Source organism: Miniopterus natalensis, chromosome 19 (assembly GCF_054644295.1).
Source record: "Miniopterus natalensis isolate mMinNat1 chromosome 19, mMinNat1.hap1, whole genome shotgun sequence".
Taxonomy (NCBI): domain Eukaryota; kingdom Metazoa; phylum Chordata; class Mammalia; order Chiroptera; family Miniopteridae; genus Miniopterus; species Miniopterus natalensis.
Window position 1 is genome coordinate 9,347,715 of NC_142099.1, and position 12,754 is coordinate 9,360,468.

The following is a 12,754-nucleotide window of genomic DNA, read 5'->3' on the forward strand; positions in this document are numbered from 1 at the left end:
AAGTGACTTCGACACAGTGGCTTACAAACCTGTCTGGGCATTCGCATCACTTGGGAAAAATTCTTAATATACACAGACTCCTCGGGCCCTAATGCCAACCTACTGAAACTGGGAATGGAGCTTGGAAACTTGCATGTGAACAAATCTTCACAGGTGGTCACTATGCTGCTCATCTACAGACAGGTCTGCAGGAGCCCTGATGCTTGAGTCCGTCTCCTTTCCTAAAAACAGGTAGAGGGCAGGTGGTTCATGGAGGGAGCAGAAACCAAGACTGCCCCGTGGAGAAGGTCTCTCGTGGAAGAGATGCTGACATTCTACATCACACCCATTGCCCCAGGATGCTGGCCCTGAATCAGAGCAGCACTGCGAGATGCCTGAACTGCCAAGTGACACTGCCCAGGTATCCTCCGGGGAGGCCTTTTGATTTTAAAACCCTGGCTTTCTGCTCTGAAGCATTTACGCAGCTGTCTACAGCACTAGGTGAGCAGCTTTTCCCCATGAGTCCCTGGTCCAGCTGCTGCTCACTATGGCCAAGAAATGTGAGCCCAGGCTCAGGAAGACTCAGACACACCTGCCTCGTCAAGATTTTGGCTGACTTGTCCTCAGAAGAGATGGGGGGGTGACAGAAGGAAGCACTATGCTTTCTGGGGTCACCTCTACACAAATCTGACCCCCACCACAGCAACCAGTGAGGGGTGAGGTAGGGAGAGGAAGGCAAGACTAGGTTTACCCTTCCCCTGCCCTGGCTGGTGCAGGCCTATGATTAAAAAGAGCACCCATGGCCACTACACCGAGGCAAGGAAATGAAACATACCCCTCCAACTGGCCCCAGGATGCACACCATGTACATATCAAGGACTTCCAACCCATTCATAAACCCTGAATGATGACATAATATGGACAGAATCTTGTCTGAGAGTACTGAGGCCTCCCCAGCTAGGAAGTGAGCGGCCCCACCCACTGCAGAGGCTGGGAGCAGGTAAAACGGGTAACGTGTATGGGCCAGCAGTGGACGCGAATTTCTTTGTTCTTTGGCTACTATAATCCTGGGAGAAACATTTTGCCTCTTTGCTCCCGAGGGTGAAATGAAAAAAAGAAATGAAATGTTTGTTTAAAAATGACTAGCTAACTACTGGTCAGAATTAGCACGCAGCTCAAAGTCTGTTGAGGATCACTTATCTTTCAAACAAAGAAAAGTCAGGCACAATTAGCAAATTAGGATGGTGTCTTGATTTTGTCTAGGATTTGATGCAAATAAGCCCCTAACAGTGGAAACATCTGTCTCTGAAGAAAAGTCGGACAGCTGGGGAGAGGAGACGGCCCCTGCCCGCTGCCCGCTGCATACCTGGATGGGCCTGGACGGCCTCCTGGGGGGCGTTCTGGGGAGCAGGCAAGCTGCTGGGGTTGCTGCTGGGCTCGGCCTTTACCCCCCGAGGTGCAGTGGATGACGATGGTTGAGAAGACAGTACAGCAGGATGGCTTGAGTGATGGATGGAATCTACAAAACCCATGAATGAAAGAAAATGTTTGATGTTCTACAGAGAACTGGAACCTGTACCAAGGGTACCCGGGCAGAGCCCTGCTTTCAGGGAAAGAGCCAAGCACAAGCACCATGAGCAGGGCTCATTTCCTTACGCAAAGATGCTCCTTCAGTGACACAGCCACCTGAGAGGTGACATGGGGGGCTCGGGGCCCTGAAACCATGAAAATGGTGCCTCTGATAATACCAGGCAAGACGGGCAGCATCTGTGGGATGCTGCTCAGGAGACGCAGCTGACAAGGATCAGCTTTCCCACCTTAGAGGCGGCCCGGCCCTGAGCTCAGCAGGCACGGGGGGAGAGAAACCCGCCGTCATCTGCTCACTGTCCCCACGGAGGCTCGCCTCGGGCCTCACCGCACGCACGTGCTGGTGGAGCCCCCCGACGGCGCTAAGTTGTAGAGTCGGCTCATCAGACAGAGCAAAGATCCTAACTCACTGGGGCCTGTGCTTGGCACTGGGTCCCAGAGCCGTGTTCAGCCAGATCCACCCCAAGGCGGATCTCTAAGGCCGGGTTATGCAGGTCTCCTCTCAGCCTAGATAAAGCTGGAACTGCTCAGAAAGCGGCGGCTACCTGGGTGGCCGGGCGAAGCCTTCTTCTCTTCATAGTGTGCGTGCTCGCTGGCTATGTCCATGTCGGAGCAGGCTTCCAGCTCATCGGACAGGAGGGAGGAGCTGCTGGGGGAGCGGTGGGAGCCGGACAAGGCGTGGCTGCTGGACGGCGTGAGGCACTGGGCGTCCAGCCTGGCCTGCAGGACTTCAATCACTCTCTCCTTCTCCTGCAGCTCCTTACTGAGCCTAGTGGGGTGAGGGGGCACAGCAGGCGAAGTCAAGGTCACCGGCCAGCTAGTCCTGACTGGCGCACATGGGAAAAGCCACAGGAGTCAAGGGGACCATTCCTGCAGAGTAATGGGAATAACCCATCTCTGATTGGGGGGGGATAGGTGGGGTGCAGAGGGAGGGGAGGCAACAGCTACCCAGTGCACTGGCCACACGATATACCCAGCACTAGCGGGGACCAAGCTGGCCCTCTAAGGCATGGCAGCTGAAAGTGTGGCCCCCACTACAGCTACAGCCTGAAACTGCTGGTTACCCATCTCTGAGAGGACGAGTACAGAATGGGAGGTGGGCACTGAGAAACATGGCAGTTTGACCCACTGCCTTAACACGCAAGAGCAGCGAAGTCACCTGGATGACTGAGGCACAGACCGTGTGTGTGTGTGATGGATTAGAAATGGAGATAAAAGCAAAAACAAAGACACTTTGTTCTTCACCACGGATATTTTGAGAAGCACTGTGTGGCCAAAGCACACTCATGACACAAAGTGGCTTGAACTAGTGGCTATGACAAACTCGGAGCCCATATTTTACTGGGCATTATAAGGCTATATGCAGTGACTCATTGAAAACCGGTTTCCGAGGCATTGTAGCTTCCCAGAGATCAGCAGTGTCTAGGCCTTTTGCACTAGGAACGGTAATATAATTATTTTTTCCCAAGGAAATTGGGCGGCTATAAATGAGCAACCAACTCAACTGGGGGGGGGGGGGGGCTGGTGGTAAGCCAACTAGGCGAAAAGTACACCCTGGTCTTTAAATCCGGGGAGGGGGGGAGCAAAGGAGACCCTGGGGGGGGGGTCACTGAAACGTGGTTAGTTCACTTTTAATCAGACTGACTCTAGGTTACCGAGCCTGGAGAATAAATATGCAAATAGAAATCAATAGGATTATATCAAAAGAGAGTAAAGAATTAGTTGAAAACAACAGTAAAGTGTTCCATGAATAAGTGAATTAATATTATCAGCATTTTCCTCACCCCCTCCACCCCCCATTTGTGAAGCTGCAGCCACGTGTAATCCCTCGGGCCTTGTTCCTGGTGCCTTTACCAGATCCTGTTTGGAATTACCTGAGGGCCAGCGGCTCCAGTCCAGCTTGGTCTTTCTCAGTTTTATGATCCTCTGCAAACCAAATTCAGAAAAGAAACAGTAAAAAAACTTAAACGGGCCCTGCTCCACACATTATAAATGCAGAAGCCTACTTGTGTACAGAATAGTGATCAGACTTTCCCTGGCCTGGTGATCACCATCATGACTTCCTCTGCCCTAAATCAACGTGAAAAAGTTTAAAAGGCATTTGCCCAGCTTCCCTGTGGAATAATCCAGCCTCCAAGCCTGCCACATACTGACTCCCAGTCGTACAGTTTTCATGTAGGACCTACTTTTGCCCTGAGATGACTAACAGCCCTGTCCCACCTCGGCACCTGCGACCGACTGGATGTGGGGTGGTTGGCCCCAAAGACTGGTCCCGCTGTACCCAGGAAGTTCTCTCTAAGCAAAGAGCTTCAGTAATAAGCCATGTTCCTAGCCCTTGAACTATGGCAATCAGTGCCCAACCATGTCCAAAAGGGTATGGTGCTTTAGCTATATTTGAATTGCATTTGTGTACGATACCAGGCAATATATAAAGAAACAGATGCCAAAAACGTAAGGCATTTATCCAAAGCAAGTTCATGGCAGCGTCCAGGGCAGAGTTTGGGTCTTGCAAGTCTAAGTTCAGGGCTCTTTTCACTGTCACAAGGTCCCTCTGATCTCACCTCCCTTTCTCTCCCTCAGCACTGGGTGGAGGAAGCTTCCTCCCCTAAAGGTCACACTCCATGAATGATGACGTTTCTACAGTGGTAATTATGGCCCCAACCCCGTGTGCTCCTCTTCAGTGCTTCCCACTAACAGGCCTGATCCTGTAAGGCCCCCAGGGGATGAGGTGGAGGCTGGATGCTGGGTTAAAAGGCAGCTGCCCAGGCCTGAGGCTGTGAGAGTGACTGACAGTGCCCCAAAGCCCTGTGGCCAACTTACTGGTGCTGAGTTTGCTGGTGAGCCTGTCTGTCAGCTGGCCTCCCTGGGCGAGCTGCTCCCGGAAGCTCTGCCCCAGGTAGTAGTCGATGTCATTGCTCCTTAGCAGGTCCTCAAAAGATTTTACCGTATCTTTTGCATGCTGGGTGAGAAGGTAACAGATACCTCTCCCTTCTCGTATTTTCTGGCGTAGGTAGGATAGCTCTCGGGCCTGATCCTGAATCAGGGAATCGTATTTCCTAACACAGGAAAGAAGGGGAGAGATTAAGAATGGAAAAGAGGGAGTGATAAGTTATGGGGCTTCCGTGGCCAAGTGGAATTCTGGCACATAAACCAAAGGAGAGATTTAAGAGTAAATTCTGCTCTGAGAGACTATGGTATCAAACAATTGATACCACTTTCTTCCACTGTTTTACATATGTTAGTGATACATCCAAAAATGAGTCATAAGTTCTGTGGGACAGCCATGATATTTTATACCCCTAAAAGCCCAGTATAATGGAGACTCACGGGGGATACTCAATAAATACTGAGATTTACTGAGTATATACTAAATAAATACTAAAAATGAATTGAGTAGGAGTAGAATCACTTCATCTTAGGTCTGGACAGGACCTTCCATGTCATCTGTTTCTAAGACGATCTATGCTATGGCAGACAGTATTGCCTGTATGGCCACTACACAGCTCTCATTCTGCTGCTCTTCTGTAACAAGGCTTTGCATCTCCTTAAATCTGACTGGGCTGTGTGACCACTTTGATCAAAATAATATAGTGGAAGGGACACTGTGCCAAGCCCAGAGCAGCCCTTAACTGGACTGGCAACTTGCGCTTCCTGTGCCTTGGAAGCCGGCTGCCATGCACAAATGAAACTCCCCTGAGACCACTATCCTGTGAGAAGCCCAAGCCCGGAGGAGAAGCCCTGGAAAGGAAGCCACGTGGAGAGACAGAGACGCCAAGGAGCAGAAACACCAGACCGGTTGAGGAAGAAGCCATGTCCAGCCCAGCCAGGCCTTGCAGAGGACTCCAGCCGATCTACCGTCGGATGGCAGCCATGTGAGAGGCCCCCAAGCGAGAGCCACTCGGCTGAGCCCAGTCAATCCACATGAATTACTGTTTAAGTTTTGGGGTGGTTTGTTACTCAGCAAAGACAACCAGGACAGATACCAAGATGGATGTCTGCCTAGTGTTTTTCAACACGAAGTATTGAGAACAGTAATAACTACGGCAGGTAGTACTGAGAGCTTACTATATGCTAGGCATTATCATGAGTACTTGTATTAATTCACTTACACCTAATAACCACCCTTTGAGATAAATTCTCTTATTAGCCTCATTTAATATGTAAGAAAACAGGCTCAGAAAGACTTACATGGGTTGCAGAGCTACTGAGCGCCAGAGCTAGGACGCAAACCTAGGCCGTCTAACTTCAGTCTCACTCTTACACTGTATCTGCTATCAATTTCCTAATACATTCCCAGGAGAAAATCCCAGAGACCTGGCATCTCCCAGGCTGGGCCGCCATCCAGTGCCCTGCTGGATGCCTCCCTGTCCTTTCTTCAGACCTGGTCGACCACTGAAATAAGTGCCCTGATGGGTTTTCTCTTCTACCCGCCTGGCTACCCTACTTCAAGCACAAACTCAGGCATCATCAATCTAGTAAAGGTCCAAGGAATGCCCTCCTTACCCAGGCCATGAGGCTGATCTCAGCTCCTCGGCCAGCTTCCCCTCTAGTCCAGTTTTGGGGAGCTGGGCCTCCAGCTGGGACACTCTCTGGATCAGACTCTCCAGATCCCTTTTAGCCTGATTCCCTGGGGAGTAGAAAGCTCCAGTGCCATCAGACAGCCACCCCTCGTCTTCATCAGTGACACTATGAGGTGAAGATCCCTCGAGGGTGCCGACAGCCTTTAGTTTGCGGGGTCTCTCCAGACTAGATGAGTAATCGCTTGTGACTGAGAGAGAGCGGACCCGGCTCTTGAGGTTTTGAATGATCTTGTTGGCGGTCTGCAGCTGGGCCTTCAGATCTTTGATGTCCTTATGGAGGACAGAGATGTCTTCCGACTTTCCATATGCCTGGAACTCCTCCTGCTTCCTCAGCTGGTTCTCCAATGGCTTCCTCCCAGGGGGACCGGCCAGTGTCGAGCCCAGGCGCTCCTGCTGAGAGCACAGCCCCTCCATGACGACTGTCTCCCTGAGGCTGTCATGCTCCTCGCACTCTGAGAAAAGACAGAGACATCTTCCTGAGTAAAGCTGGGCATGCTGCCGTAGCCTCTCCCTTCAGGGGGAGGTAGGTTTGGTCCTAAGGACAATAATTTCGAGACCAACACTCAGAGCAGTTCTTTATTCAGCCCTGGCTCTGGACTAGCATTCGGATACGGTATTACTTATCCTCACAACAGCCCTGCAAGTCAGCTATGGTCACCCTCTGTCTTCCTGAGTGTTTTTCTTCTCTTCCTGATTTCTATTTGGTGGGTGTCCCTACAGTCAAAGCCCTTCTATCATAGAAAGATAAGTTTTTAACTTATGCTTTGCACATTACCAAAAGCTCATTAGGGTTTTTTCATTAATAAGTAAGCCTTAGCATTTTTTTTTTCTATAACAATCAGTTGGATAGAAGAGTTTTTTCTTTACTAGTAGTATGCTGGAAACTAATTCTAGAAATTCAAACTCACACTCAGCGTCATTCTTGGACAAGAGTTTTCCTCCAAACTTCCTATCCCTCTCTGGTCCTGTGTCCTCCCCAGTCTACAATCCCCGCACCCCTCCTCCTCATCAGGTGTGGGATTGGCCAACAGCACCCCAATGTGAAAGCTGACTGGAGAAGGAAGGTGAGGCCCCCACGTGCGCTCTTACCGGGGCTGGTGCTCTCCTCCCGCTCTGCCTCATTCTCACTTCGGCCACAGGTCTCGTAGCCCAGGTCCTGGAGGTCCACCTGAACCTGCTTGCTGTCCTGCTTCACCAAGGTTTCACCTGCTCGGAAGAGATGGGGGCGTTACCAAGTATCTGAGTTTCTCACATACTCAGTGGTACATATGCTGGCCCTTGGGGGCAGTAAGTCAGATCCAGAGCGGGATATATGCTCCTTTGGACTCATGCAGTAGAAGAGACCACCCTCTCCAGGCAGCAGGACTTCCCTCCACCAGGATGAGCCTGTGTTTGCCGCCGATGATCTCACCTGCAGAGGACCCAGGTGTAGTTGGGCCCAGACACTGTTAGACAGGTATTGCATACTCTCCTCTCTGGAAGCCCCAGTGAAACTAGCAAGTGCCTTAGCCACGGAAGCTCAGGAAATATGTGAAGGACGCTGAATTAGTTTAGAATCCCAACACATCTAGATCTGCACTGTCCAATACGGTAGCTACTAGCCACATGTGACTATCTTACATTAAATTAAATAAAAACATAAAATTCCCAAGGTGAACTAGCCATGTTTCCTGCGTCCAATAACCACACGTGATATAGACACAACATTTCTGTCACTGTAGGACGTTTTACTGGAAAGCACCGATTCTAGACCAACAATGATGGTGTATTTTTGAAGAATCTGATGTGGTGCAGAGAGGAGCAGAAGAGAAACTACTAGCATACACTGAGCGAGGTAAGGCAGTTTGCTGACCACGCCGGCAATCACCAGGCCTAGCTGAGAGCCTGTTTCCTCCCTGCACTCTCGCTGCAAACGTGCTTTATGGGTCCCTTCTTCCCTGCCACCTGCAAATGAGAGTTACATATCCACCTCCACGACTCGCGGACCATGGACAGGGTTAAGTTTGTCTTGAGGTTGGGGAAGAAAAATGAAGTCCGCAAGGCAGGCACGTAGCTTCAGAGGGAGAGGACAGACATTTGGTGAGGAGGAGCTCAGCACTTACTGAACATGACCCTGTACTTCTCCAGCTGATTGGCCTGGGCGAACACCGTGGCTTCCGATATCAGCAGCTTCTCCTGGAGATCTTGATAGCGCTGCCTGCACTGCGCCAGCTGGGAACGCAGGTGCTTGGTGGGTCCCGGGAGGCTGAATTCTGACGGTGGCCCAGGGTCACCGGCTGGGGGCTGGCCATCCAGCTGTGAAAAGGAGCCGGCACAGGGAAGTGAAGGGATCGGGACAGTCTGGGGTCACCTCCCAGGCAGCAAGGGCCGCTTCCCCTTCTGAGCCCTGCGGACTTCACTCGTGTGTCTGTCACAGCCCTGCTCGTGCCATTTGGCAGTGACTTGCTTTCCAGATGGAGCTCTGGAGAGCTGGGGTGATGTTTTATTTACCTCAGGATCTATAGCACACAGCACAGGGCCAATCGAGTCTTCGGAGGGGACACTCAGTAAATGTGTTCAGTGGTTGGAAAGAAACCTCCACTTCTCTCTCCCTGCATTCCTGCCCCTGTCATCTCTCCAGATCCTCAGCATCTCCATTTTACTTCATGCTAAGCAAAGCCTCCCCTTAAAAAGGATCCTGACAAGCCCTTCTGAGACCCAGACACCTGTGATGAAAATGGTAGGAAGGGGGCAGTGAAGGGAAGTGGGAGAGGGGGGGAGGTGGGATGAACGGTGATGGACAGAGACTTGACTTGGGGTGGTGAACACACAATACAGGGTACAGATGCTGTGTTGTAGAACTGTGCACCTGAAACCTATATAATTTTGTTAACCAGTGTCACCCCAATAAACTCAATAAAAAGAGGGGGAAAGAAAATGCGGTGATAAAAAAAAATGTGATTACACACCACTCATCTAGGCTGCCTTAAAAGCCCGTGCACCCCTACACCGCATCCTATTGGGGGTGATCTGTTTCTGTGCCACCTTTCCCCTCCATACTGAGTACCTGAAGGACAGAGACCAGGTCCTATTGCCTGCTCCCAACACCTAGTGTATTACTAGAAAATTAAGCACTTGAGATACAATTAGGGGGAATTAATTACTCAAAAAGTATTTATGGGACAACGCAGTAAAAGCCCTTCTAAAGGCTGAGCATGTGAGCGATAGTATGACCGCTGCCTGTGGTGCAGAGGTGCCCTTCCCTCGGGACCTCCTGACCCCTGAGGCAGAACTGCCTAAGGTAGAAACTGACGTCTCCAGCCCTTCTCCAAGCGCCTTTCGTTCCATCTAATCCCACACTTACTTGGCGGGCATCCACTGCGAGGGCAGCCCCAAGGTCAAGGCTCCGGGGCCTGGGGCGGGGTCTCACGGTCAGGTCCTCCTCCTCTTGGCCTTGGTGCTTCCCAGAAGAACCACCTGGCTCTGTGTTCATTCCGTCGATCTCCCTGGCCAGGCGCCCAAGGAGCTCTGGACCAAGTTTACTATTCCCTTCCTTGCTGCTGAGCACCAGCTGCTCTTTGAGGAGGCTGATGATGTTGTGGGCATTCTTCAGTTTTCCCTGGAGCTTTCTGAACTCAGCCTGGAGGCTCTTCTCATTCAGACCCCCTTTGGCCACCACAGTCTCCACTATCGCCTCGCCCTTCCCCCTGTCCTCTTCGATCTCCCATCCATCAGACATCGCTTCTCCCATCTGCTCTTTCAGCTCGGCGTTCTCAAGGCAAAGGCTCAGCATGGTGTTCCTGCAGGGGACATACATCGTCAGGGATGCACTTTTCTCAAAAGAATTTGTAGAACCATAAATGCATGGAGCCTGGGTGTGGACCAAGAAGCCCCATGGCAGCGTGGATGCCTTGGCTGCAGCAAGGTGAGCCCCTTGGCTATGGTGGCCTCTCAACTGGCAGGCTCCCTGTCTCTGGAGGGTGGTCCTTACCTGATGTGGGCCACAGAGGAGAATCCTGCTTCCTCAATTTGAGCCTTCAGCTCTTTCAATTCCCCCTCAGCCTTCCTCTTCTCCTCTAGGTGCTGGTGGATCTCAGCTCTCAGGTGGAGCATTTCCTCCTGGAGACCCCTGTTATTCTCCCCTCCTGTAGGGGGCGGCGAGGAAAGAGACACGTTCTGGCTCTCCACAGCAGCCAGGCTTTTCTCCAAAGCCACCTTGATGAGCTGAAAGAAAATCATTGTTTAAAGAAGTCAGGTCATTAAAGAGGATCCAAGGGGAACATCAGATCCCAAGGGCAGACTCTAATGGGAACAAAAAAGAAAAGGTAGACCTAAAACGAACTCCCTCCAAGGTCATCCTCAGTCATAAGGGCCCTGGAGATCGGTTTGGGTGCAAGGACGCACCGAGGGAACAGGGAGAACTGTTGCCATGGGCAGGAAGAGGAGATCCCAGAGGTGGGAGAGAAAAAGACACGAGCAGATGATAAAAAACAAATGCCAACAAATGAGGTATGAACAGGACTGGAAAGCGTGGGTGCTGTGACCCTTCTCTTCCTGAGTGCGCAGAGTTCCCTGAGTCAGTCTTCTCACATGCCAGGAAGCTTCGCCAGCGCCACGAAGACACCAGAGCTCGAGACACCAGAGCTCGAACCCTCAGGCTGTGCCTGTAACTCAGACTCCAAAAAGGAGGGTCAAGGGGGAGGACTCAGGACACTCAACAATCAGGAGTCACAGTGACAGAATCAGAATGTGGGCGGAGCTGCAGGTAAGACACAGCAAGCGTAGGTTCACTGGCAGCAGGAGAGCCACAGCCAACTGCTGAGAAGTTCAAGGGAGGCCACCTGCCAGCTGCCAGTTTCACCTGTGGGTTAATCACCCTTGTTCTGACGCTGCCAGCCAAACTCTCCCTACAAATCTAAGCCCAGGGGAAGAAAACAAGGCAGGAACAACTTCCCTACACGCCCCCTTTTTTTTGAGTATACTCTTGACATTACTCTTCAACGTTTCAACGAAAGCAGATGGCACGGTTTTCCCTCAAATGAGAATTTTTAACTTTTAGACTTCCTTATTGTCTGTCTTGGGCTCCTCTCCATTTTTTCCCACGCTTTCAAAAGTGTAGAAACCAAAATCTGAGTATGATAATTGACTTAGTGTATAACTAAATTATTTTAGCACAATTTGCCTGCCTGCCCAATATTAATCTTATATCCCAATGTCATCTTGACTTCTTTTCCTCTCAATTCTGACCTCCCAATTTCCCACCTCTCCCCACAGCCATTTCTGGGTCATGTTGTTTGTCATCTTTTATCTCTGTAAATACTATGACTTGTACTTGTCACTTATAAATTCATTCTGGCTATACAAAATCATTTCCCAATTATGAAAGTCATCAAATTATTTATGTGCATCTCCATACACCTTGTAGTGGCCACTTGACCAGGGACACATTGTAGAATTAATTAACTGCTTTATTCCTTCATTCAGGTCATGAAGATGTTGAACAGAACAGGGTCCAGAGGAGAGCAAATGGGTTGATGATCACGTGGCTGCTTGGCTTGGCACAGAGCCATCGACCTTAGCTTCTGACTTGGTAACAGAGCATAGTAAGGTCTAGGCCCTGGTATGTGGTGGGGCTGGTTCATGGCATATATACGCAATGGCCATTAGTAGCATAGATGTCGGGGTTGTGAAGAGATGCGCATCCACGTCAAAGACGAAAGAGATGAGTGAACACAACTGCTCATTTCCTAGGCATCCTATCCCACCTGGGATTGTGAGCCTGAGATTTGGGAGGCTCTGGGATGTCTGTCGCTATGCCTCTGCCGCCAAGTGGGTGAGACTGGTGGCCATCCCTGCATGTGCCTCAAAGCATCTGGGACAAACTAAAGGAAGGGGACTGGATAAAACCTCTTTCGAAAGTTTATAACCTCAACCCTTATTTAAACTGTGGTATCTTTCTGTGTAAACTCTTTGCAACTGACTGAACATTGCCATCAGCTCTGACTATGGACACAACATTTGATCTTTTCTAAACCTTCTTGGTTCCTTCTGCTTAAAAATAATGTCTAACTTTAATGATGCCCACCTATTTTTAATGTGCCTTCTGGATGCATGTCTTTTTCTATTGACTTAAATATACCTACTTTCTTTAAATAAAAAATGAAGACCAATGGAATGTTAACACTGGAAGGAACCATAAAGTCCATCTGGTCTAATTTCCCACTTTAAATGAGGAAAGAGAGATCTGATTTGTTCCCAGGCTAATTTGGGTTTCATAGTTCCAAGTCAAAAGGAGCTTACTTTGGCTAGCTTGTCTTTAAATTTTAAATACAAATGCATGAAAGCTAATATCCCTCTCCTCCCAAATAAAACTCCAAGTATGTGTGGTGGTAGTATAAATCCCTTAAGTCTATTGTTAATTGTATTCTTATAGGTTTTTTTTTTTCTTTTTTTCACATTACCTAATTCATCTGTTCTATTGTGTCCACGGTATAATTCAACTTTTGTGTGCTGGGTTTCCACTCGTCCCACAGAGATCTGTGTTGTAGCTCTGATCTCCTATTTGGGTAGAGTTGTGTTGTTTTCACCCCACTGCTTCATTCACATCTCTCACAATGCAAATCAGTTCT

The 12,754-nt window shown here is 49.9% G+C and overlaps 1 protein-coding gene across 2 annotated transcripts in view; it reads right to left on the minus strand.

Annotated features, from left to right (window-relative positions):
* Positions 1–12,754, minus strand: part of PDE4DIP (phosphodiesterase 4D interacting protein) — a 102,797-nt gene that overhangs the window by 14,831 nt on the left and 75,212 nt on the right. For both annotated transcript variants that reach the window (XM_087827735.1, XM_016223390.2), the window contains 9 exons: positions 10,117–10,349; positions 9,490–9,925; positions 8,249–8,441; positions 7,236–7,352; positions 6,070–6,598; positions 4,387–4,622; positions 3,441–3,492; positions 2,112–2,335; positions 1,346–1,498 (listed from right to left, as the gene is read on the minus strand). In XM_087827735.1, coding sequence (XP_087683861.1) covers positions 1,346–1,498; positions 2,112–2,335; positions 3,441–3,492; positions 4,387–4,622; positions 6,070–6,598; positions 7,236–7,352; positions 8,249–8,441; positions 9,490–9,925; positions 10,117–10,349 — 2,173 coding nt within the window. The remainder of the gene's footprint in view (positions 1–1,345; positions 1,499–2,111; positions 2,336–3,440; positions 3,493–4,386; positions 4,623–6,069; positions 6,599–7,235; positions 7,353–8,248; positions 8,442–9,489; positions 9,926–10,116; positions 10,350–12,754) is intronic.